At 39.2% G+C, this 26,054-nt stretch overlaps 2 protein-coding genes across 8 annotated transcripts in view; one reads left to right on the plus strand and one right to left on the minus strand.

Annotated features, from left to right (window-relative positions):
• RICTOR (RPTOR independent companion of MTOR complex 2) overlaps nt 1-10,566 on the plus strand; it is a 91,013-nt gene extending 80,447 nt beyond the window's left edge. For all 3 annotated transcript variants that reach the window (XM_056323722.1, XM_056323723.1, XM_056323724.1), the window contains 6 exons: nt 538-622; nt 2,021-2,254; nt 3,657-3,809; nt 4,461-4,584; nt 5,497-5,635; nt 5,807-10,566. In XM_056323722.1, coding sequence (XP_056179697.1) covers nt 538-622; nt 2,021-2,254; nt 3,657-3,809; nt 4,461-4,584; nt 5,497-5,635; nt 5,807-5,881 — 810 coding nt within the window. In that variant the 3' untranslated portion in view covers nt 5,882-10,566. The remainder of the gene's footprint in view (nt 1-537; nt 623-2,020; nt 2,255-3,656; nt 3,810-4,460; nt 4,585-5,496; nt 5,636-5,806) is intronic.
• Nucleotides 10,189-26,054, minus strand: part of OSMR (oncostatin M receptor) — a 35,315-nt gene continuing 19,449 nt past the window's right edge. For 3 of the 5 annotated variants that reach the window (XM_056323725.1, XM_056323726.1, XM_056323727.1), the window contains 11 exons: nt 23,984-24,120; nt 22,209-22,368; nt 21,618-21,694; nt 20,982-21,198; nt 20,196-20,378; nt 18,934-19,035; nt 18,323-18,502; nt 16,422-16,586; nt 14,835-14,913; nt 14,482-14,554; nt 11,032-13,463 (listed from right to left, as the gene is read on the minus strand). In XM_056323725.1, coding sequence (XP_056179700.1) covers nt 13,014-13,463; nt 14,482-14,554; nt 14,835-14,913; nt 16,422-16,586; nt 18,323-18,502; nt 18,934-19,035; nt 20,196-20,378; nt 20,982-21,198; nt 21,618-21,694; nt 22,209-22,368; nt 23,984-24,120 — 1,823 coding nt within the window. In that variant the 3' untranslated portion in view covers nt 11,032-13,013. Of the gene's footprint in view, nt 10,329-11,031; nt 13,464-14,481; nt 14,555-14,834; nt 14,914-16,421; nt 16,587-18,322; nt 18,503-18,933; nt 19,036-20,195; nt 20,379-20,981; nt 21,199-21,617; nt 21,695-22,208; nt 22,369-23,983; nt 24,121-26,054 lie in introns of those variants that run through there. The other 2 variants (XM_056323728.1, XM_056323729.1) reach the window with 2 other exon arrangements.

A 26,054-nucleotide genomic window follows, 5' to 3' on the forward strand; every position in this document is an offset into this window, starting at 1 on the left:
TTCCTTATCTTTATTTTACTTAGTCTTTGCCTTTCAAACCTAAATTACTTACTAATCTTGAATAAATTGCTAAAGCTAGAGCAAAGGCAAGATTTTCCATCATACCTGCTTCTGTTCCCTTTTTATGACATGACTACTGCTACTTTCTCCTTCGCAGTCTTTGGGCATATTTGTTGCCTTATTTCTTCTCTCACACCTTGACTCTACAGCATCTTACAGGCAACATTTTAGATATCCTGGGTATTTTTGCACTGCTCTCCCAAGGTTGCTAGCGGTGCAGAGTCATCATGGAGAGATCATTAACAGCCACCTCTGGGTCACTGTTTTCCTTTAATAAGCGTTCATTCACAAATATATGGTTTTCTCACTGGCTTTTCTTCAGTACTCAGGAGTCCATTCCTAATTTCCTCCTCTATGTAGCTTTTTTTTTTTCTGAAGTAAAAAATGGCCAACATTTTTATTTTCTCATAAAATCTACTTTTCCTTTATATATGATTAGCACCTGTGCTAATTTTAATTTTCACTTGAATGTTGCAGGTAAAGGAAACTCCATATTTCCAGAAGAAAACCACACCTCCATTTGATGACCGTGGAGCCAGGGTCTTTGCACCTGATGCAGGAGGTACTGTTTTTATTCCTCTCCTGTACATTTCTGTTGATTGTTTGTACGTCTGGTACAACAAATAAAGTGTTGGTTTCCTGAAATTTTTTAATTTTTTTTTTTCCTTACAAGAAAGGGTTATTCTTAGCTGTTTAGTTTTGAGAGCTGTGTTCTGGATTGAGGACAGCAGGCCATTAATGACCTTTTTTATTTAGCATGAAATAACATGATGTTACTTCAAAGCAACGTAAGGTTGGTCCAGCTCTAATAAACAAAGGAGGAAAGTCTGTCTATCTTTGATTATAATACAGGCCAATGCTACTTGAAAACTGGTAGTGGCACTGCATTAAAGAAAGAAAAAAAAATTAAGGTAAGATAAAATATGTATGCCACATACTGAGCTGCTGTTACATTTTTACTTCCATTTGATTACATGGGAATTCACAAAACCTAACAACTGAATTGAATAATTGAACAAAAGAACTAATCATGTTAGGTGTGTATTTCAGAAATTAAGCTTTGTCTGTCTGGGATGTTTCCATGACAGTCAGCGTAGTTGACGGGACATGGGACAAGAGAATTTCCAAGTGCTCTGTAATGCTTGGCTTGTCCTAGAATGCACTTACTTTTTACTCCAGAGTAGCCAGAAATCTACAGGGCATCAGTATGTGTCTTTTCAGTGAGACAACTGAAAAAGAAGCATTGAAAGTTGTCCTAAAATAGTATAGGATAGCTGTTGTCTTGCCTCCTGTCTAACTGGAGCTTTATTTACAAGTACTTGGAATGTCAAAATAGACCCACCTTTCTGATTTTATTATTACTTTTGTGGTGTTAATATAATATATATAAACCTGATTTTCCTGAAAGTGTGTTTCTGTAGTTTGCTAAGTTTCAGTGTAAAGTAACTCTTGTTCAACATTGTATTTGTTGGTATTTTCTAGCCAGTGAAGAATGTCACTGAAGTGTCTTCGCCTTGTTTCTGTGTTGCGTCTAGTTTCTTCCCATTAGGGGCACTCAGTTACAGGGGTTTTTTACGTTGTGTTTTCTGTGTTCATTGGTGCATATGTCATTTAAACAACTGGCATATGTTACACTGTTCTGGTTGGACACTATGGAAATTGGTAACAGTGGTACATGTGTATTACTAATGCTGATACAATGTCACCATTTACACCTTACAGCATGTGTGTTCAGAGGTTGAATTCTGTCCTTTGCAATGCTTTATCTATGATAAGCTGGGACTAAAACATGATGTTTCCCAAATGCTAACAATATTGGGAGTTTAACCACTCAAAAGTTCCTCGATTTTCACATGCACACCCTCCCAGCCCTAAAAGGCTTACAAAGGGGAAACTTAATGGAAATAATGTTGGTTGCTTGCTTTGGTTTTTTTCTGATCTGTTAAATGCTTATCTGCAGGTCTTCCATCAGGTACAAGTGATGTTGTCAAAAGCCCTTTTCAGATGCTCCGACAGCAGATCAGTCTTACGGAAATAATGAATACCAGCCGTTCAGATGCCTCTCAGTTTTTAGAAAATATGGAGGATACGGGGCTACAGGAGCACACAGATGAGAACTGCCTTTACTGTGTCTGCATTCAAATAGTGGGTTATCAGCCTAACAACAAAGTGAACTCTTCATACAGTCGTACAGGTTAGTGTTCCTTGTGGGGAAGTGTGATAAAACTGACTGAAAATACTGAATTTTTGTCATTTTTAAGATTGATCAGTAAGGTTTTTTCTTACCGACTGTTGACCTTGAAATTAATTCTCCCTCATAAGCTCACTGTGCAACCGATGGTATTTCTAGCTTTTCTGTTTTAGTGATGTTAGTATGGCTAAATGCCTGCATGGTGTTTTTTAATATTTCTAAGAGCTTATCAGAATATAAAATTGGAAACTTTATTTAGTATTTAAAATCTATGTCCTGAAAACTGACACTCGCTGCCAAAGTAATGAAAAGTCTGACTTCAAAGCAAGTCTGTACAAACCAAAACAAATGAAATTGGAGGAGTTTGAAGGTGAGCTGTAGTTTCTGGGATTTAGTCATCTTCCTCTATATTTCGAGATTCAGATGAGATTCAGAATTATTTTTCTGAACTTGCTCTGCAGTGCCTTTTGTAATGTCTGGAATAAAAAGATAATACAGTAATGGATGCTTAGTAGGATTCCTCACCATTTTACAACATTGTTACACGTTGAGCTAGCATATAAAGAGTACTACTGGCAAGGAGGATGATGTACAAAATGTGAGGAGTGGCCCAGAGAGGTATGTTTGAGCTTGAGTTCAGTATTGAGAAGGGATGGCAAATAAAATCCCAACTGTAGTCTTCAAATAGCAGAAGGGCATTACAGGTGTGGCAGAGCCACCAGGCTCTTGGAGGCACACCGCCAAAGGACGGGAGGCCATAAACACATGCTGCAGGAATAGAAATTTGAGTTCAACATAAGGGGGAAACTCTTTGCAGTGTAACCTGCCTCATTTTGAGGTGAGCCCCTCTTTGAGCAACGGGTTGAACTAGATCTTCAGGACTTCCTTCAGACCTGTTTTTCTGTGGTTCCGTTAACTGCACCACATTTAAGTTTGGATTTTATATCCTTATCTTTAAATCCAAAATGCCAAAGGCTGTGGATAGTGAAGCCTCACAGCAGAATCTTACTTACCACATTTTTCTGTGGATGAATCAGAGCCTGTTCGGCAACATCTGTGATAATTGTATAAACAAAAAAAATTATGTGTATGCAAAAAATCTTTTTTGTGTTGCGTAAAATAGAGCACAGATATAGCAGTAAGAGCCTTGTGTGTGCTGACAGGTTTTAGGCTTCTGTCAGTGTCTGAGTTGATTATTCAAGTATTTCAAGATTGAAAAAAAGTGGATTTTAGACATTTTGACTATGATTTGCCCAAAAGTCCAACATCTAGTTTCCAGCTGTTTTATATGCACAGTACTTACTGCATCAGTGTCTTGCATGCCTACCATTGTTGAAAAATAAGGAAAGCATTTGTAGTGAGGAGAAGTGTGAATATCAAGGATGTAACATCTTGTTTATGTTAGATTTTTCAGACATTCCATATACTGACTGGTGTGGGCAGACCATACACAATCACTTAGATGTGCATTCCTCCAAATTTTCTGGAATTTCAGGCTGTAGCGATGCAGTATCCCATGGTTCAGCTAGCAGCACCAAGAGTACAGAGCTTGTACTAGGTAAGTTTGAAAGTCTTGTGATTAATAGCAATTATAACTTACGTATTTGAGGTATTCTGGAAAAAGAGTATTTCCTTTACATATACTGCAACAAAGTAATGCTCATTATTTAAAAAAAAAAAAAGAACAACCACTGTCTTGAGATGGGAGAATGTACTTTTAAACGCTTGTCCTTTTGCTATGCAGCATTTCTGCAGGTTATTAAATAGTTCTGTATCCAACATTACAAGCAAATCGATTGCCTTTTTTCCCCACAGTAGTGTTAGGTTTTTTAAAAAAAAACAACACGCCATAATATCTTGTCAAGTAGGTGGTTGCTGATTTCTCCAGTATCTGATAGAAACAGGCCAGGTAGTCACTCACCTGGTTTGCAACTTGATTTTGTGGTAGAACAGCACTGTAATCGAAACGTACAGGTTTTCCCATTTATGAAATGGTGGTTTACATGTTTAAATTATTTATGTTAAAATTCTGAAAATAATGGGGGTTTTTTATTATTTCAATGGAAATATGTGTTGATAGTTCAGAATATATACATAAATACTTGTGTGTGTTTATTTATGGAATGCTAAAACAGACTTACATGGCGTAAGATTAGTTCAGGCAAAGATTATTCTGTTTAAACTCCAACTGTTTAATTTGTTTTTCCAGGAGTAAAATCAATCCCGGATGATACACCAGTGTGCAGAATACTTCTGCGGAAAGAAGTCTTACGTTTAGTAATCAATTTGAGTAGTTCAGTAGGAACAAAGGGCCATGAAACCGGACTCTTGACGTAAGTTCAGTGAATTTCAGACGTTTTAGCAACATCTAGTTTTATGTGTTCTCCAATATCTCTGGGATTGTGACTAACCTTACTTCTGACTCCTTAAAAAATTTTCAAGCAGATATGATTGAATATAATGTAAAAGCTAAACAAAGGATTTTCTTTCTAATATTTATGCTGTGTCTTTGATTTCTTACTTTTCCCCATTCTTTTTGAAAATCAGTAATTCAACTGTAGTGATACCTCATTACATACCCACTATATCATGCATCTTTAGAAAAGAAACAATTCTTTTTTGTTATTTGTTCCAAATAATAGATATCAGATAAGCAGAATAATGAACAGAATGTAACTTCCTGAGAAACACTATTCCGCTTTAAGCAAGCGTCAACTACTAGGATTAATTTATAGAAAAAAAACATTTAAAAATATATGAATACAAATCCAAGGACCAAATGTTATAATAAAAGCTGTAGGTTTCTGGGCTAGTGACATTGGAAACTGATGTACAATCGCTAAAGAAAAATGCAGAAATGTTCATTTTAGTTTCAGAAATGCTTGCAGTAATTAAGTTAGCTTTTCTGTATTTTTTTATTACTGCTGCACATGTGGATAGCAATTCTTTGATAAACTGTTCTCTTTCTACATCTGTAATTTTAAGAGTAGGTGATCTCACCAGTTCCGTACAACTTTCAAATTACATACTGTTTCATCTCATTAGTATAGATTTCTTCCAGTTTGGTACCAAATAATGCTGTCTATTTTGATTTCCTTGCTTCATCAGATCCAGAATTTAAAATGCCTGTTACTGAAGAGCTCTACTTTGTTAATGATGACAAAAAATCTAATGGAACAGTTTTGGTTTCTTAAATAGATGGAAATCTCTTCCAGACTTAAAAAAATGCTTTTTCACCTTTTCAGAATAAAGGAAAAGTATCCCCAGGCATTTGATGACATATGCCTTTACTCTGAGGTGTCCTACTTGTTAGCACACTGTACGTTCCGACTTCCATCACGAAGGTTCATTCAGGAGCTATTTCAAGATGTACAGTTCTTACAAGTAAGTGGAGGGTTCAACTGCATAGATTGCACCAAAATGTGCCAGCTGGGTGCAGGTTTCACGTTCTGAATAAAAGATGCTTTCAGATATGTCTTAAACGAAACCATTTTATGATGTCTCTCTAGTAAAATCTCTTAACAGCATTAATACTTCATCTGTCTTTTTCTTTAGATGCATGAAGAAGCAGAGGCTATTTTAGCAACACCAACAAAACAGCCAGTAATTGATACATCAGCTGAATCCTGACCTCTGCCTTATGCAGTGCGTTGCATTTCAGACTTTCTGAAATCCTCAGACAACCTCTGACTGACTGGATAAAAGGCTTGGAGCATCACCTTCTAGACCGTTCCAGAAGCTACTGGTACCTGGAGACTGAACTGAAAACTTTCTTCCTCAACCAATTACTGCCCCAGTCTTTTGAGCCCTTTGGGGAGTTGTTAAACGTTACCGTAGTTTTAATAATAGTAATTACCAGTATATGCAAGAGCCAAGCACTGAACACCTCCACAAGTTTTCATTTCATTTTCTACCATAAATTAAAAAAAAAACAGGACAACACACGGAGACATCTTTTTTGATTGACTTCCAATTCTGTCCCAGAGAAGCAGAAGAATGCCTTGCTTTTTAAACCCTGGATACCAGGAGTCAGAGATGAGGGTGCATTCCATTGCCAGCGATGGGGAGCCATGCTGTAATCATGGACACCAGGGGATTAATGTTAGCCCTCCTCTCTTGGTTTTTGTACTGTTTATAACACTACTTGGGGGTTTGTAACTTCAGACAGAAAGAAAAACCTCTGTGAATCTGAGGTTTCCTTTAAGTTATTTTAATATTGCTGTAGTTGTAAGTCATTTTATTAGCAGTCTCTCCAATTTCATGACATTTACGTACATGTATCTTATCTGAACCAGTTAAGGATTTTCACTACAGTTTGATTCTAAAACTAACAAATTATTTAAACTTAAAATGTTGAAATCAGATTGTTTTCCCTGAATGATACGCATGTGTTTGCAGTTTCTACACTCATATAGTATGAATGTTGGTCTTACTTTTAACTAAAATCCTTAGAAAAAGCATGATTTCTGACAGATAAATGAATATTGTATAAACTAAACTTGAAGACATTTAATCATTGCTGCTTTTATGAGAAGACGTATTATGAGTGTTTTCCAAGTTCCATGAAACAGCCAAAAACAAAGGTTTATTTTAATTTTCAATGGATGAGTGATCAGGCATCAGATAGTACTATTAATTGTAGTGAAAAGCCTTAAGTACCAAATTTTGGAGCAGCATTATGTTGCAAAAGTTAAATGATATAGGGGCTGTTAATGATTGAAATGGTTGCCCCTGTAATGAGGTTTCTAAATTAATGAGTGCAAACTTTAGAAAAAAGTAAGAATCCCTGTCACTTTTGTCATGAATCTAAAGATTCAGAAGCCTTTACACAAAGGTAATATAAATATATGCAAATGTGTATATACAGTAGCATGGTCACCTTTGTTAGAATGCCTGTGATAGAAGGGATTACCCTTTGATTTTGATGTAGGTGAATAATTCAACTGGATTGTACAAAGTAGAACGTATTTTTATCCATTCGCTTTTACCATTTTTTTGTAATTGTCAGATTAATTCTCTAAGTGAAATTTATCCTGATACTCATAATTCTGTTCTTACTAGCTATACCACTGGAGATTTCAGTAAGTAGTCCTGTGATTCCTGGTGAAACGTAGAGTTCATTTGTTCTTACTGGATATTTCATCTTGCCACATAAGCACTGCTTTGCAGCTATCTTTTCACTGAGTTCTCATGTGCACTGCATACCGTCAGGTTCAGGTAAAGCAGATTAAGTTGCTGCTCAGAGTCAGGTTTAGTTCCTAAGATTATCTTTTCATGAGTACCCACTGAAAGAAGGAGCAAAAAAAAACTGATTCAACTCTTCTGTGGTCAGTGACACAAATATATCTGTGTGTCAAGACATGTTTGAAATGCTTTGAAAACATACCACACCAGTAACTATAGGACTTCTGGTTGTAAGAAATAAATGCTTCTGTAAAACCAAAATGTCAATCACAGTAGACCAAATAGTGGTATAAACTCCAAAGGAAATAACGTAGTTTTCCCAAAAATGGGGCTAGTGTATCTTATACAGTAGTTTCAAACACTACCTCAGTTAGGCTAGAGTGTAAGACTTTTGTTTTAATAACTAGATGGGGTTACATCAAACAACTCCGTGATATTTTTCTGCAGTTCAAGCAAAATAAACAAATTTTATCACCTCTATTTAAAAAAAAAAAAACAACAAAAAAAACAACAAAAAAAAAAAACGAAAAGAAAAAAAAAACCAAGAAACAACTTTGTTCATTTGTTACCAGTTTAACCCATAGCACTTAATGTAGAAAGCACCACAGGAGGGCTTCCGATTATAAAAAGGTAAGCAAAAAGCAATGTCAATATACTTTTGAAAGAACCTCCATCCTGCAATGCTCATGTGTTCTGATGTACTCGCTTGTGTGGGGATCCGTGACAATAGAAACTTGACATACAAATTATAGCTACAAATCCAGTTATAAAATATGGTCGTTCCTTTTTCTGAAAGTATATGAGTGTCAGTAGATTTCAACAAGTATGCATCAAGGATGTAAAGTCTGTACTGTAAATAACGTACAACATTTCTAGAATTAATTTACATTAAGCTCATGTTAATACTTCATTTTAATTGGCAAATGAAGGGATAGTGTTACTGAAGGAATTTGATATTGGCCTAGCTATAAACTGTGAATTTCTAATTCTGTAGATTTCTTTTTTGAAAGATCCCTTTCAAAGTCTTATTTTGGGATTTTATTTGCTTTGTGACAAAACTTTGAAAGAAAACAGTAGTAAATAAAAATTGTGCTTATATTAACCCTAATAAAGAATCCTTCCACTTTTCCTAGAAAGGTTCGCAAGGGAAGCTGACAGACCACCTGCTTTCTATTTTTCCAACCCGAACAATTGCCAATACTGTCAAATAAATGGCAAAGCATATAGTATTCACTTACACTATATAGAAATACAGTTTCGTTGCTGTGGCAAAGAAAACTCCTGGATGATTCAACATGCTAGCACAGAATACTCAGGTCTGGTGCAGAAGCCTCTGTGGGAAGGAGACGGCTGGCTGTGAAACCAGTTTCATTTGGCCTGCTGCATTAAGCTGGCTGATTTTCTTAGGTCGTCTTTTACCGTCAGTGGAAAGGGGTGGTCCTTTCCAAAGGGCTGAAAGAGAGCTAACTGAAGGGCTCCCAGTTACTTCCTCACGGGACTCCTTCTCTCCACTGAGTGGGGATGAGGACTAAGCTGGGTGCTGTGAGAGTCCTTTTGGAGAGAGAGGTGCAGAATGCTCCCAGCTGCTGTGGACATCCCTTGGAGCTGGAGATGGTCAGGCTTTGAGGTGCCTAACTTGTATGTTGGGCCCCTGGCGTGTTGTACTTGAAACAGCCTATTTTCCTCATCTGTCAGGTCTTACTTGACCTGACAATTGTACTCTACACATGCTCTCCTTGGGTTTTGTTGTTTTTTCCCTAAGACACAATGAAGTGCAAAGGATTTGGTAGTTTACTGTGCCGTGGCTTGGCACACTGAGGTAAGCTGCTCTTACAAACATTTAAAAAGGTAGCAGTGAGAATCCTGCTCATCTTTTTGTCATTTTATTTTGGAGCATAGGTAGTGGTCTTGCATGTGAGTTGTAATTTGCAATGAGACTGGAAAAACCCATAAGACATTTAGTAGGTGCCTGAAGAGAAAGGTAGCCATCTGAGAAATGGGCAATACTCAAAGCCTAGTAAGTAGCAAGAAAGTTGCTACTGCTTATTGCCTTTTTGGACTGCAGGAAGCTGGTGTTGGCTTGTAAGTGAATGTGAGCTCAAGCTGAGCCAGTCACAGTGAAAGGACTCTTGCCAGGCTTTGGAGTGTCTGAGCTTTCTGCTCGCCTCGTGGCAGAGCTGCTCACAAGTCCTGTTTCTTGGAGCTTCGCTGGAGCCAGCTGAAAGCAGGTCCTGTAACTTCTTTTTTTTTAAAGTCACACTTCTATTATCATGTGCTTATTAAGGGTATGCTAGGTGAGTGTAGAATCTGACAACTGAAAAAGACCTTTGGGGGCGTACTAGAAGACACATTTGTATTTTGCTAGAAGCCCCGCCGTCCTCCTTGGTTATTGTTGAACTCCTGATCCTGGTTCTCTGGATAGTTTTGTTTTCAGCAGATTTGTGTGTTCAGTAAACAATGTGGATTTTCTTTGGGCTAGCTTTGTAACAGAGACGGACAGCAATGCCACAGCATGCAGAATTGCACATTTTGCTTGTAAGATACACTATTTCATTTGATAAATATAATTTATGCCAAAAAATGTAACATGCCATTTTGCCACTGAATAGTGTTTTAAAACACACAAGATGCATTGTCTTGGGGGGGAAGGCAGACATTTTGTCAATTTAATTGAAAAATTGTTCCAACACTGGGCTGTCAGCATCCCCAAAACTGCGTTATAAGAGATTAGCTAAATCATTCTGAGGAGGGAAAGGATCAAGGAAAATCTCAAGACTTACTCTCTCTGTCCCGTGTGGTCTTTTTTTATTTAGTAATACGCTGCTACATATTTGGAGGTTCTAGTGTTTGTAGGTCACTGAACAGACAATGAAATCTGATTTATATTGTATACCTGTAACATAGAAAGAAAAAGTATTTATATATTTTCCGTAAGAATACTGCATTGAGCTGTGTATAATTTAAACAGAGGCTTGTCCCAAAATGGTATTGCCCACCTTGATTTTTTGGGGTTTTTCTGTTTTGTTTTTTTTTATATAGTGTGTACAGTTAATGTCAATGGGCATTAAAAGCCTCCTGAAGCGTAGTCTTATCAAAGGGATGCATTGTTAATAAAATCTACTTAAACTTCTTATAGTTGTTCTTGTCTCATCTGTACCTCTCAGCCCTATAAATGGGTTGGAATTTGTATTTGGAAGTTACTAATTAACCAGGACAACCTGAAGCTTTCCAAATAAACTTTTTTTGGTAAAAAAATATATTTTACATTAATGCTTTGCAAGACATAAGAATAGAAGGGGACTCCTTTAACAGTTTGTACACCATTTTTATTTCAAAAACCTTAGCATGCTGATACTGAGAATAATTTTCCATTATGTGATGATTTAAATATTAGCATTTCAACAACTGCTGTGAAAGCTGAATTAACGAAAAAATTAAAAGTTTACATTTTTACCCATTCAACCATTAATGCAATACAGATGTCTTAAAAAAGATAAAAATTATACATGCCTCCCCACCCATGCAAAAATTACTTTTCTAATCCTTATTTCTAGTTCTAGTGCCCTTTGTTTTGTGCCACCCTGAAAGCACAGGTGGTTTCAGCAACCAGAAACAGGGCCAGCAACCAGAAGTGTTTATAGAGGGAGAGGAGCTAGCTTCTTAACCACCTTGCCAAGCAATCTGCTGGTACCTGGTACAGTGCTTCCATGCTTTCACGTAATTGAAGCTTCATCAGTGCAGGATCTCCTCAGGAAAGACCAAGGGAATTGAGGTGGGAACTCTTCAACAGGCCAACTTGTCTCCCCCACCATCAGGAAGGCACAACTGATAACTGCTTCCCCCAACCCCTGCCCAGTCACTCCGGGGCTGAATTTCCCCAGCCATGCCCCAGTGACAGCAGCTTTTTCAAAAGTAGGAATTTGTGCTTTGTTACAGCTGTCCTCAGGCATAAGGAGCTGCATCATGATGAAATTTAAAATGTTTTGTTGGATAATCTGACTTTTTTGACTGACTTCTGCTTCAGAATTCCTTAGGTGTGTAACTCTTGCTTTAGGATACCTCTCAGACCTTTTGAAATAAACAGGCCTTTTCTTGAAACACACAGCTAGGAAGCTTTAGTTTGGTAGTGGCAAAACAGCTTGCCTCTGTGTATTGGCCTTTTTTCCAGCAGTGAACTTCTTAAACTACACAAGTACACACGGTATGATGAAACGCTTTGGAGAAGGAAATGTTCAAAGTATACTGTGGTATAAAACTTTGAAATTCACTGTCACTCAAAGGAGAGTAACGTAAAGGGAGGAAAAGTTTCTCTGGGATGTTTCCCTATTCTCTGTCAAACTGCACTTCAGTGAAGTGTGACCTGCCGTGTTTCCTTACTCCACCGTCTGAAGGCTGAAAGGAAGGCCTGTGCTGCTTTGGTTTGGTTTGGTTTGGTTTTTTCTTCTGAAGTAGATCTGTGTGTGACCTGCACATGGACACAGCACAGTGTGTGTTGACTGGATACCTCTAACCACAGCCTGCCACCTGTGTGTTTGTGCCTCACCTCTGCCTGCCTGAAGACTCTGCCGCAGTCTGTGTAAGGTCTTACTGGTTTTCCTGTTGCAACACAGCTCACAGACATTACAGCAGTAGCTGTAAGCAACAGTATAAAACCTAGATGTGGGTCAGCATCAAAACTAATTTCTGTGTAGAGCTGCTTTGTTTAAACTAACTTAGTTTAAACTTAGCTAAAATGTGATTAGCCAGTTAAACATGGGGGAAGAGAAGTAGCTACATTTTTAAAAGTTAGCTGAAGATCAAATTGCAAAAAACACTTCATTTTTTCCCTTTTGAGAACTGCATATTTTGTGCTTTTAAGTTGAATTCATAATTAGGTAAGACCAAAAGGTTCTTTGTTCACTAAGGCAGTTAATCTGCTGAGGCTTTCAGATACAATTCCAATTATTCTCTTCATTAAAAATGTACAATGTTTCAAAAATCAAAATGGGAGACCAAATTCACCACTGCCAGCTGTAGGGATTCTGAGCACTGTAATAAAAATACTACTTTTTTAGTACATGCAAAAGTAGTGTTGGAAGATGTAGCTGATACGTAACCTGAATACGATGTTCTCCACAAATGGGATTCGTACACCTATGCATTGACTGCTGTGTCTGCTTACCTTGTTGTTTGGGGCTTGCTAAATCTGTGCAGGGGTTAATGCCAACAAAAATTAAATTCATGTGCACAAGCCCCTCTACTTTCTGAATAAATTTTTAATCTCTGCAAAATCAGTAGTTTTCTGCATCAGGCTAAGAGAAATTGCTGTGATCTAACCTCCTACATAATACTGGCCACGAAACAGCCTATAAATCTTATGTAATGCCTGTAATTTGTGATGAAACAATAGCACGCATCATTCCTGCACGCAAGTCAGTATTTTTAAACTAGCCCTGCAGCAAGAGCTTTGCAGCATTAAACAGAAGTAGGACAGTTGGGCTTGTGAAAGCCTTCATCAAAAGAAGTTGTTGTGGTTAAAGAAATTCTTACTTACATTGTGTAACAGACATGGGGTGGACTCAGTGGAGGAGAGAGTAAATCAAAGCCTCCTCCCTAGGCAGTGCACATCTGTTTGTGAAATGTATCTCAGACTGGTCTTTCTGCCAGCTGTTTCTCTGGGTGATGCAGCAGCATCTTCATTAAAAATATCAAAGTAGTAGTGTGGCTGGTACAGCATGACTGGTGGTTCTGGCATGCTTGCTTCTACTGTCTCCAGAATTTGATAGGGGTCAGATTCAGCTGCAAGATGAGAAGAATAAGTAAAATTTTCAAACCAAGTACGAGTCTGAGGTGCAGGTGTTGGCGTAAAGTTTCTCTCTTCGTTTTTGTTAGGGTAAATCCAGGAAGAGTTGTGACAATCAACCTTATCTTCTGTTGGTGTTGAAGACGGCTTGGTCCATGGATGTAGTTTCTGGGCTTCAGCCTTATTGTCCACTGCTAGCATGTCAGGAATGCAGTCACTTATTTTCAGTACTTTCTCAGAACTGATCTACAAGAGAATCATTAAAAAAAAAAATAAATTACTCATAAAAAGAATCTCTGCATAAAGGAAAGGCAGTGAGTACTTCAAGCACTTCTAATGTCTGAAGTTCTTTTAACTTGGATTTTTCAGATACAAATGAATAGAATTTGAAGGAAAAACATACAGAATGTTCAATGGAAGCTGTAATTTATGTGGAATTTATCAGAATGTGTATTTAGAGGTGTTTTTTTTAAAGTAAGTTCGATATGACTACATTTGAGGAAGGAACCATGTCCCTCTACTTTAAAAACTTTGCCGAGGTTTTTGGTGTGTGCCGCCTCCAGCCCGAACCGCTAGCCAGCAGGGGGCGGCAGCAGCGCGGGCTGTCGGGCTGTGCAGGCTCCGGTGCTAAGCGGTCACTGAACACCGGCCGCAAAAATGGCAGCAGCCCCGTGTGTGCCAGGGCGGTCAGGCGCCTGGTTTTGCGACCGCCTTAGCACGCAGCATGGAAGCAGCAGCTTCTCGTTCAAAGGGCCTACAGAAGATGCTGAGGGCTTTTTTGCCAATCCTTTCCACCCAGCCAGACCTAGCAGAGTCCCCTGCATGCTCCCAAGAGCCAGGACATGCATCACTCCGCTGTGCCTTACCACGGGGGTGTGTAGACTAGGAGGAGCGGGTGGATGCAGTTCACGGGATGCAGCGAAGTGCAGCATTGTCTGGTCTGTTGTGTTCAGACCGTGCTGGGTTTTGAACAGTAATACTGGAAGAATCACCACCTACTGTATCAAAAGGTTTAATTTATCCTCCAATTACGCTTTAACTTTTCGCAGCAACAGACTGCAGAACGTAAACTTACCACTGCAGAGTCACACAAATATCGAAAGGAGACTTTTCTACTAAATAATGACATTAAATTATGTTCATTTCTGGGTGAGTGTCACTCATTTTTAAATTTAGTCAACAACAACAAAAAAAAAATCCTGAAACTTCACTCATCAAAGAATGGAAAATTTTAAAACACTACATTTTCAGTGATCTTTCTTACCTTTAACTCTTTGAATGACAGCACTTTGCTTTTGCTAGGACTAGGTATTACAGGACAGCAGCACTCCTTCACCCTGGAAATGAGACAGCAAAACAAATGATGTTTTTGTTCTCTCATCTAAGCATATCCTACCAGCAGAAGCCACGCATAGATGTATACAGAAAGAGCAGCAGATGATGAGTGTCTCAGGAATGCCGCAAGCCAAATACTTACAACATCCACACAGCTGGACAGCCAAAGGAAAAAATGAATGAGGCCTTCCAACAGGCTGGAAGCAGCAAGCCGCAGCTGTGGTTTGTAAATTACGCTAGATATGTTCTCTGTCTACAACAGAAAAACGCACTGTAACTTACCATTTCAACTTCCAGTGGCATATAGCTGCTACTAGTGATGGAACTATCACTAGCAGGACTAGAAGGTACAGCATGCTTGCTGTGAAAGAAAAAATACTTCAAAAATTTGTTTTCAACTTCTCACCTGTTAAAGTCAATATAGCCTGAGTTTCTGGGACAAAAATAACACCAAGCCCACATGAGATACCTTGCAGCTAACTCAGCAGTAAAGCCGTGTGGTCCATGGTTGGAAGTTGGGCTAGAAGTTCTGGGATGCAGCTGTAAGTCTCTTGATTTCCTTTACCAAAACTGAATTACTAGATTGCTTTTAATTTGCCCTCATGTTAGCATCTTACCTATAAAGGGTGCATTTCCAAAAGTTAATACAATGATAATCTCCCTTAATTATTTTGTTTACGTTTTCTCTCAGATCCCCAAAGATGACAGATTTTACCATGAGACTTTGACAGAACACCTGTACCTCCAGTATTAATGCACTATAGCAAGACAGACACTACGCAAGTGTTCATGCTCCCTGAGGAAGCATCTCAGTATCTGCTTCTAGCTGGAAGGAACAGCCTTGAGCTGTTTTCCCTGAACAGCTGGAGCTGTAATAGGCAGGCCAAGGGGGAGCACTGGTTAGTGCTCACTCTCCCTCTGCCCTGGCCAGTGCCCTCTTGCCCTGTGACAGCAAGTGGGTGCGCCACTACCACACACCACAGCAGCAAATGGGCATGTGTTACATTCTCCTTTTATCTTTTCTGGGTTAATTAACCCCCCATTTCAATTCCTTGTATGGCAGTACAAATGTTTGTCTGTGCCTGTACAAGAGGAGGCTGGCTAAGGGGAGCTGGAACACAGGTATAAGAGGCAGAACTGCCTTGGCAAGGGTGCAATGAGGGTTTAGACATTGTTCTGCTTGTTAGCCTAGAACATGAAGTCTCCTTGCATGACCAATGCCTTTTCCTACCCCTCCCCCTTCACCTCCACGCCCAACACATTTCTCAGAACCAGGCATCTCCGATTCAGTTCATAAGTTTCACAACCACGATTGTTGAGTGGTATTTCCAAGGGAACAGAACTACAGGCAACTATTTCCTGTTCTGCTTTGATGATCAAATCTGTCCAGTTAGTGAACTACAGTGCTTAAGCCAGCAACCCTTTCTTATTGGCTTATGAAGGACTCAACTCAGCAATGGATTTAAAGACTGATGAGAATATGAAACAACATTAGAGTTTCAAGAATCCATACAGAAATTAGTTGTTTGCACACGGGTCTGTAGTTTTCCCCACATTAGAAAACTAGTTAAATCCAAATGCAATTCTTCAATGCATTCTAGCAAACCAAACTCACTAGTCATGCAAATATGCACAAATTAAGCTACTTCCCAGAAAGATATGACTTAAATAAGCATGTAAAAAAACGTAGCTAGTTGAAAGTATCAAAATGCTGTGTTGATATGCACATGTTGTTTCTCAGTTGGATTCTTTCTCAAGTGCATTTTACATTGAATTAAATGTTTTCCCTTGAGAAAGGAAGATTATTCTAACCGTTTGAATCACCCCATCCTTCTGCCAGAAGACAAATTTTCCACAGCCAATACTCACAGTTAAACGGTGTGTCTATGTATATAAAGTCAACAATGGGAGTCTCTCCTCCACCTGTATATGCTTTAACCACTAGTTTGTATTTTGTGTTTGACGAAAGGTGTTTCACAGTGTATCTCTTTTCTTCTGGGTTTTCAATTGTGTATTTACATAGCACTGAATCATCTAAAATGAAACAGAAAAGACAGAATCATGGAATCGTAGAACCATGGAACGGTTTGGGTTGGAAGGGACATAAAGGATCACCTGGATCCAACCCCCCTGCCATGGACAGGGACACCTTCCACTAGACCAGGTTGCTCAAAGCCCCATCCAGCCTGGCCTTGGACACTGCCAGGGATGGGGCATCCACAACTTCCCAGGGCAAGCTGTTCCAGGGTCTCACCACTCTGAAAGTAAAAATTTTCTTCTTTATACGTAATAAAGCCACCCTCTTTTAGGCTAAAACCATTACCCCCTGTCCTATCACTACATGCCATTGTAAAAAGTCACTCTGCATCTTTCTTATAAACCCCTTTAGGTACTGAAAAGCTGCAATAAGTTATCCACAAGATGTTACAAGTCAGTTTAACTGAGACCACTAGACCACTGAAATAACAGAACATTTGTAACCCACCTTCTTTGTAATTTACATACTTCCTTCTGAGAAGGATGATGCATCCTGACTCATTGCCACTGGTATGAACTCACATCCCTTGTAACCGGACTGTCCACAACATTGACCAGCCTCTGGCAGACCACCTAATAATTTGCTGTCAAAAGCTGCAACTGTTTATTTTTATTTCCTTTCACTAGAGCTTTTTAACAGAATGATCTGGGTTTGCCATTTCCTTTTTCACCAGAATCCCGTAGCCCTTAAGCTAAGGTCAAGTTCTTTGAAGATAACTAAAGCAAGAAATCTCTGCCCGAAAACAACTCTTTTGCCTCTCTATTGTGCAACTCCCAAACCCCAGGGACAAAGGGTTAGCATATTCCTCCTGTTACCAGTCACACCCCTTGTTTGCTAGCTCAGACAAACTGGGAAGCAGGAAATCTTCAATTTAAACATTTAAAGTCTAACTGGGATTATTTGCAGAGTTATGGTTCATCTATGATTAGTTTAGTTCTGATAGGAATTCCTACATCAGCTGCCTTCAGTTCAAACTAGGCTTTTTAGCCTGGTACTAGTCTAATCAGCAGAAGGATCTGATATAGGACATGACGCAACTGGAAGAAGAGGCAAGGGAAAAAAAAATAAAATCCTTAAACATGGAAATATCTGAAAACTGTAATGGAGCAGAGTCATCTGGAACAGTTTTGAGTGTGGAGCAGGAAGATCAGATATGAAAATTTAAACATGGCTTTGCAGCACCCCACAGCTCCGTTCTGCTGAAGGAACTCCACTGTAGAGCACAGCCACAAATACTTTCACTATGAAAGAATTTAAATGGGGAATTTACACAGTGCTCAAATTCTAAAGGAAATAAACTGTATCCCAACTGTTTCTAAAATACCCCAAATCCTAGTAAAACTAACATACTTTCTATGACTGTCATCCAAGTAGACCACAAACAGATGTTTTTGAAATTCATCGAAAATTCAAATCACAAGAGGCAGACATTTGACTTGTCCTACAGTACTGCACGAATCTTTTCTGGAGCTTGCACTGGTGTTAAAAGGAGCTACAGACAACAGGACAGGGGCTATAAATCTGTATAAAGCCAGGACCCACTTCTGCCCATTAGCACCTCAAGCATTAGAGAGGAATCAAATGCAGGAGGTGTTGAAATCTGTATATTGCCTAATAAGCCAATTTTCTTGCCTAATGTGAACTTTCTAAGGGGCTACAATACTCAGCAACAGCCACAAAGTCTTTCACTTGTACCAATGACAAAAATTCCTAAATCCCAGAGCTCAATTACCTGGAAGGATATGTTTTTTGGATCCTTTCAAACTGCAGTATTCGTGTACAGGTGACACATAAACATGGTAGCCTCTTACAAAACCAGACTGTGACTCATTTGTGGGGTAAGAATCCCAAGACAGCGTTACTGCATTGAAAGTCAGTTCAACTTTATCCACCACAGGATCAAGCAGAGGAGCTAGAAGAAAGGAAATTCGAGTAAAACTCTCCATTATTCTTCAAGAATGTTTATCTTCTAACTTGAAAAATGTCTACATTCCCATGTGGTGTTTCTGTTTATATCTTACTTGTATTTAATAGCGGAACAAAGCCAAAGCGCTCCACCAAAACTGTCAACTTCACAGAGCTTTCATGCAGTCCACATTATACACAAAGCTGTGACTGCTAATCACAGCTTTGTTTAGCTATTCTAACATGGACTCTACCTGGTCACTGCACTAGTTAAATATCCTCGATGCAGGGCTGCGTATGTTGTACAACTTTTAAATGATTCACTGATGATATAGAAACAACACAGCAAATAATGGTTTTAGCAGGAGGAAAGCTGTGGAATTCTTCTGACTGATGAATTTAGCAAATACACAGACCCTAAAAATGTTGCAAACTTACGAAGCTCCCTGAGATAACCAGTCTTCTTCTCCAGTAAGGAGGCTGTATTAGCAACAGATCCATAGATGTGGAAGTTGTATCTCACCCCTGGAACAAAAGCAGCTAGAAAACAGTGGAACCAATTACAAAAATAGGTTATGGTTTGTTTTTTGGATTTGCTTTTACTTAACTGCTTTCTATAGAGGTCTACGATCCATTAGAAGTCTTCTTTGTGTGCTACTGTGTTATTGAAGCTACTGAAGGAGACACAGCATAAACCAATTCTTAGTGTGCATAATGTGGATGGAACACATGTATTCTGTCTGAAAGGGAGAATTCAGAGGGAGGTTTAATATCTTTTTGTTGCCCTACAGAAGTCAAGATGAGTGTACAATAGACTCCAAATGCATCTAAGAGCAAGATAATTTCATTTCCATTTCTGGCACAGGCAAAGGTTGTGTTTTGGGCTGTTTCATGCAGACACATACCCATGCATCAGGATTCCATGTTATCCTCACTGACATCCACTCCCATTTGGATTAAGTAAATGCAACCCACTGAAGAAGTGGGCAACGTTTTTTCCATGTGTTGCCACACTCTCCTTCAGTGCGGACACAGGATCCCATGTGTTTGTATGAACTGAAGTGCAGTTCCCTTATTGCGTATTGAAATATGCTCAGTCAAATTTTGTTCAAACATGTTTCACTCCTAAGTGAACTCTCAGCTTGAGAGACTCCGGGAAGGCTATACTCTCGCAGCTGTAGAAGTGCATCAGAACAATTTTCACACAGCCAGAAAGGTCTAATGGCCAGCACTGGGATAAAAAACACACAAACTGGTCCTAAGCAAGGACTGGTGTTGAAACACATTATTTGTAGCACACTGACAGCACTAAACCTCTCACTACACAGTGGGTGTTAAACTATTGACCTGTGTTACAGCCAAGGCAGAGTTCCATTTTTTCCATGCTTCATGTCTCCTGCTAAAAGATTTTTAGCTCCTTCATTAACCTCACCACGCTCCTTCAAGGTGTTACTACAAGCTACTCGGAAGAGTTTTCTTCTAAAATACGATGCTGATTTCCAAGGCTTAATGGTGCTGGCACATATGTGAGGTCTAATTCATTTGTTAGGCAAAACATAATACGATATGCCTTTGAAAAATTACACCTGCACTGCACAGACTTCAATATTACACAGGATTTGTTTCCTAAATTCAGTTAATGCCCACAGCATGAAAGATTGATGTACAGATATCAGAAAGAAAAATTGTTGAGCTGTCACCTGAGTTGATCAGAGCACTGGAAGCGTTGGGCCCAAATCTTTTCCACTGCAAATCACAAGGCTGCAACATCGGAAAGTTACACCAATCAATAATATAACTGTCATACATATGTCTGGGGTCCCAGGAAATAAAAATGCCATCATCTGTACCATTAACCTCTTCTTCTTTAAGTTCTTTGGTGCCTAGGAATGTACAAAACAGTCTCTATATTTTGCTGCGTGAGACCTCAGATTCATAAATGAAGATCAATACAGTTTCTATGCTAAGCTGTTAAACAACAATAAAATAGTTGTGTTCATTCACTATCGGACATATGGGATCTTTCACATGCTGAAAGCTGATCTTTTTGTATGCTGAAAGCTGACAGCTCAAAACCCATCAGTTTTCTTAAAAAGAACCCAACTGCAGAAACATGGAGTCATAAAACAGAAAGTCACAAGAGACTAATCACACACAAGGGTTCCCTGTGAGGCAGTGGCTGCACATTCATGGCACCTGTGGCAGGTTTGAGGCTCAAGTTTAAGCCTAAATGTGTTTTGCTCTGTGGAGACAATCTGTGCAAACCAGACTTTCTCTTGTAAGGGATAGATGAAGGCCCTGAAGCTTAATATACATACAGTTACCACCTTGTAGGCAAAAATACACTAATAATTTCCATACAGCAGTGATGTGAGTTAACAGGCCAGGTTAATTTGTTCCCCTAAGACGATTTATTATTTCACTTAAAATAGGTAGAAACAAAACTCTCATAATGAAAATCTAACTGAAAATACTCCTACTGTTACCTGTAGCTTTAGGGATGATCAGTACTGCAGGAAGTGAATAATTAACACTGTTCTTTGCCATGATACTGATTCTGTAGGAATGGTTATCAATGGAAATCCTTGTGCTATTGTAGGCTGATGAAAAGGAAAGTCTTTCAGGCTTAGAGCCATCTTCTACTTTTTCCCAGGTTACTTCATATGAAATACTTCTTCCATTTGCTCGAAAACTTGATGGTTGCTGGGGAAATAGTTATGGAGGTAAACAACAATTACTTAGTAAATTTTGCCAAAAAATATGAGAGGAGCATTTAGAACTTTAAATAACTAACTGGATGTATTATTTCTGTAAGAATATAAATGCTCGTTTCATACATACATAAATATACAGGATGAAATGGAAATGCAGAAAACTCAGTAATGGGATTTGTCTTGTTATAATACTTAGAAAAAGAGAAGTGTATGTCTGAAATGCCAGGACAATACATCATCAAACAGCTACATACTTTCTGAAATAAGTTATACATATTTGTCTTAGATTCTTAAAGGACATTTTCATACTGAATTGCTATTAAGTGCACACAGGCTTGTTAAAGTTCATGGGAGAAATTTCCAACCCCCTTGTGAAAGGGTTTGTTTCTGTTTCTGTTCTGGTCTCACCTTCCAGAACAAGGTCACATTCCTCCCACCCTGAACCGGTGTGATTTCCCTCCAGATGTCCAGTTTCCCTGTTGGAGCTGGAATACAGTAAAACAAAGATGTTTTAGGTGCAGAAAGGATAAACTATTTAATTGCTTCCTCCCATATAAAGAAATTCCACCCCCAAAACTTCTTTTTCCCCACAATCCTAGGTCTTGTCAAAACATTATTCTTTCTCCCTTAATTATTTTTTCTGAATGGATGTCTGGTTAGTTTCCCCAGAAAGTATTTCTTTGTTTGCAGTTCTGAGATGCTTGTTTCCACCTCTGCACCATTCCTACAGCCTTCACTGAGCATTGTAACTCAGTCTCTTCACCCTCCCAGTCATTCAGATTTCCCACTGCCTGCAGTGGATGAAATGGCAGAAACTGGCAGAGGACAAGAGCTGTTTAAAAAGCCACCTTCTTAAATTTTTCTTACTGTGCTTTTGCTTTTATGCATGCAGCAGGACTCTGCTTTAGCTACACAGCAGAAGAGTAGCAGCAGATAGCAAACAGAGGTGGCAAGCTAAGAACGCTCTTCAAGGTTCCCGTCCCAGTAGGCTGGACATACTTGCTTCCTTTGTTCTGATGGTTTGGACTTCACTCCATTCACTCCACCTCCAGAAATGCTTAGCTGACCCACAGCGTACTCTGGTTCTGTACTCAGTGTATGGCTGCAGTCCACCCAGGGTGATGCTCCCATAATGGAGATATGTGTCTGAAATATTATGCTGCAAGACAAAGACAGAACAGTCAGAGCTCAGTTCAGCTTCGTTAGCAAGAGTTTTTTGTCTGAAAAAAAAAAAGTTCTTCCTCTAGATCCTACAATAGTCAGTTAAGCCTGACTTGGAAAAGGTAATCATGGAACAACAGTCAAAAAAACCCCAAGAAAACACACACGATCAAAAGACACAGAGGTCCAAAAAGAGGTCTGCAAGCCATCTCTCTGTAACTGTCTGAGTAGCAGTCAGAACCATAGACTCACAGAATGGTTTGGGTTGGAAGGGACCGTAAAGACCACCTAGTTCCAACCCCCCTGCCATGGACAGGGACACCTTCCATCAGACCAAGTTGCTCAAAGCCCCATCCAGCCTGGCCTTGGACACTGCCAGGGATGGGGCATCCACAGCTTCTCTGGGCAGCCTGTGCCAGTGTCTCACCACCCTCACAGTAAAGAATTTCTTCCTAATACCTCATCTAAATCTACCCTCTTTGAGTTTAAAGTCATTCCCCCTTGTTGTATTGCTACATGCCTTTGCAAAAAAAAAAAATCGCTGTCCAGCTTTCTTCTAGGCTCTTTTTAGGTACTGGAAGGCTGCAACTCACAGCCTGTCAAATGACTACTCTTTACACCAAGAAGGGAATTTACTGAGATCTTATACTCACAGACTCTGGGTCTTTTACTCAGTTCATGTAAGTAGGACACTGTTCCAGACCTATGCACAGCACCTACAGTTACCTTTTCTTCCCATTTTTTCCTCAACTTTTTCCCCCACTCCCCCCTTGGAGACAGGCTGAGTTCTGGTAAGAGTCAAAAAGTGAGCATGCTTTTAAGCCTCTCCTCTAAACTGTCTCCTGTAGTGGCCACCTGTGGCAGCCATTTGAACTAACATCTCTTGACCAATACTTAAGACAGAGCATAGCTTCATCCTGATCTTCATAATGCCTCTCTAATACGCTAGAGGCAAGCTGCCTTCATAGGAAAAGGGCTACAGAGAAAACACAGTATGCATGCAAAGAGTCAGACAGTCTCACTGTTCGTGGAAGAAGTGGAACAAGACAAGGAGTCTACTCAAATAATCTTCAAGGAGATGGAAGAGGATGGGAAGAGAAACTGTCCTGGGGTTCCCTCACTAGAAAACAGGCACGCTACCACCAGGTACAGCCAATAGCACATAGAAAGCTCCTGGACTAATATAAAAAAAAAAAAAAGCCTTCAACACACGTTTCCACCATTTGTGCCTAAGACGATATGAGTAATAAAACCATGAAAAACCAAGACTAGCAATAGCCAACAACAGCTGTAAGGCCCATAAATATTCTTATTTACTTCCACAAATCTCAGAACCCATGCAGCAGAGGACAGAGCCACATATGCAGACCAGTCACACTGTACACTTTGGCCAGCAGTATAGGAAGTGTTGGCGTATGAATTAGTGCCAGCAATGGCTGCCCACATGGACTACGTCATCAGTGTAGAGCTTGGGAGCAAACAAATGAAGAAAATAGACACATCCACATGCTCACAAGATTTAGAGTGTATTGATATTGCTGTGGAATTATTTTTTAATCTCATGTCAAAAAGATACTTGTTATGTTTTTGTGTATGAAAGTCAGGTTTCATACCAGTTCTACTTTCCCATTGGGTAGGAGCAGTTCAGTTTGACAAAAGAGTTCAATTCCTTTGATTTGATGTTTCCAATATAATGTGATTTCCGCATCTGTGTATTCTTCCCACAGCTGGAAAGGTGCAGCAGGATAAACTGCCAATGGAAAATCTGAGTTAACTCTTGGAAAACATAAAGTACATGCAAAAGTATTTTAAGGCATTTTAGTTTAGTAGTAAGAGCAAAGACGACATACAAATCTTTCTGCCAGTCTAGAAGAAGCAGATATAAATTAGTAAAAATTAATTTCAAAATGTAAATATAGTAACCAAGTAAATGTGATATAAGTTAAAAAAACCCTTATGTGACTTGAAAATATTTCAGAACATCATGAACAAAGTAAAGTCTTTTTCTGCAAATCCAGTAAAAATCTCTAATCCTTCTGGTGGAAGCTCCTGGATCTAGCATTGTAAGTAACATCTGCTACATTTCTACATCCCAGAATGCAGCCTCTTCACCAGAAATTTTATTCACAACTCTTACATTGACTCCTTCCAGTAGTCACCCTCTGGTAAACAGAGATAATGCTACTCCTTCCAAAAGATTTCTGGCATCCTTTACTACTATGCAAGTAGCATTCAGCAAGGGCAGCAGATCTCCAGCTCTCCCATATTATCAGTACAATTGTAAGGAATGAGACATGGTAATGGAAGTGAGTGGTATGTTTACAACTTTGGCCATTATCCTGACACTTCACAGACCAGGAATTACAATTTGAGGACTTCCAGACTCAAAGGAGATTGTGTTTGATACAGAAGGTCCCAGCTACCTCATGCATAATTGGAAATGATGGACTTCAGTCTTCCTGTACTTGCTGACATCCTTTAAGTAAGGAAAATTCTACTTAAATATGTCCAGGATCAGAGAAAACAGAAAGAGCTTTACAGCAATCACTATTTAAAAGGTTAACATCATAAGTATTATATATAATTCCTTTAACTTGTAACAATCACTAGAACTGGAAAAACAAAACTGTAGTAAAGCTTTAATGTACTTAGCACGTTCAATGTAACCTATTTTAGCCTGCCATGAAAACGTAGTTTGTAATATTGCATTGTCTTATTACGTGTCAGTTTACTCCTCCACTTTCTTCCTGCTCTGTTTCTTCCACCCCCAGTCAATTAACTTTTAGAACTCTCATGCCTTTCTGAGACAAATTTAACAGACAGGCATTTAACATATGTTCCTACAAGTCATATGAAAAAGCGTGTCTAGCAAAACTGTAATCAATGCCTCTGAGGAAGCAAGCCCTGCCAGAATGCAGCAGTTATACCACCAGCCTCCTCACCCATCAGTCTGTCAGCTTCAGAACGGAGCAAAGCACACGTTGCCTCCTGCTTCTTCAAACAGGACCACAGGTGGCCTAAATAAACAGGTGGCCACAGGACCCTGGGAACACTGAGATGGATGTGGTGGGACTAGAGGACACAAGAAGAACTGGAAATACTACTGGCAGGAAATACCCAGGTGTTTTGAAGCTGGGGTACACTGTGATAAAGGACAGAACTAATAGGGAAGAAGGAACCACAGCCATCAGTAATTGCTCACAGAATAACCCATTTTATTTCAGTGATGATAAACTACTCTTCCACCCTTACAGTAGCACTGAAGACATTATTGTCCCATATTAGCACTATCAGTTCTTCCTGGTAATAGCTGCTTACATCTGCATCACATCCCATTGAGAGAGGTGCTAGCAATTTTATTTACCTGCTTTTCAAAATGTGCATCTCCATTTTATTTTGGAAAGACAGTAACATCAGCAATAATATTTTGGAGAAAGGACTGAATTCCCAAGTAACCTACACAAATACTTTTTTTTTTACACCTCCCCATTATATAACCTTGTATCGTGTTGCTTCACATACTATAAGCCAGCTTTAGCAAAGAAGCAGATTTTGAAGCATTAAAGGCTCATTTCAATAAAGGGTCATTTCAACAATCAAATTTGACCTTTGGAGTGAAGCTGTTTTCCACCATTAACACAAATTTTGCAAAGCTGAAACTGAAGAGACAGCTGATAACTAACA

The sequence above is a fragment of the Falco biarmicus genome, chromosome Z, assembly GCF_023638135.1.
Source record: "Falco biarmicus isolate bFalBia1 chromosome Z, bFalBia1.pri, whole genome shotgun sequence".
NCBI lineage: Eukaryota > Metazoa > Chordata > Aves > Falconiformes > Falconidae > Falco > Falco biarmicus.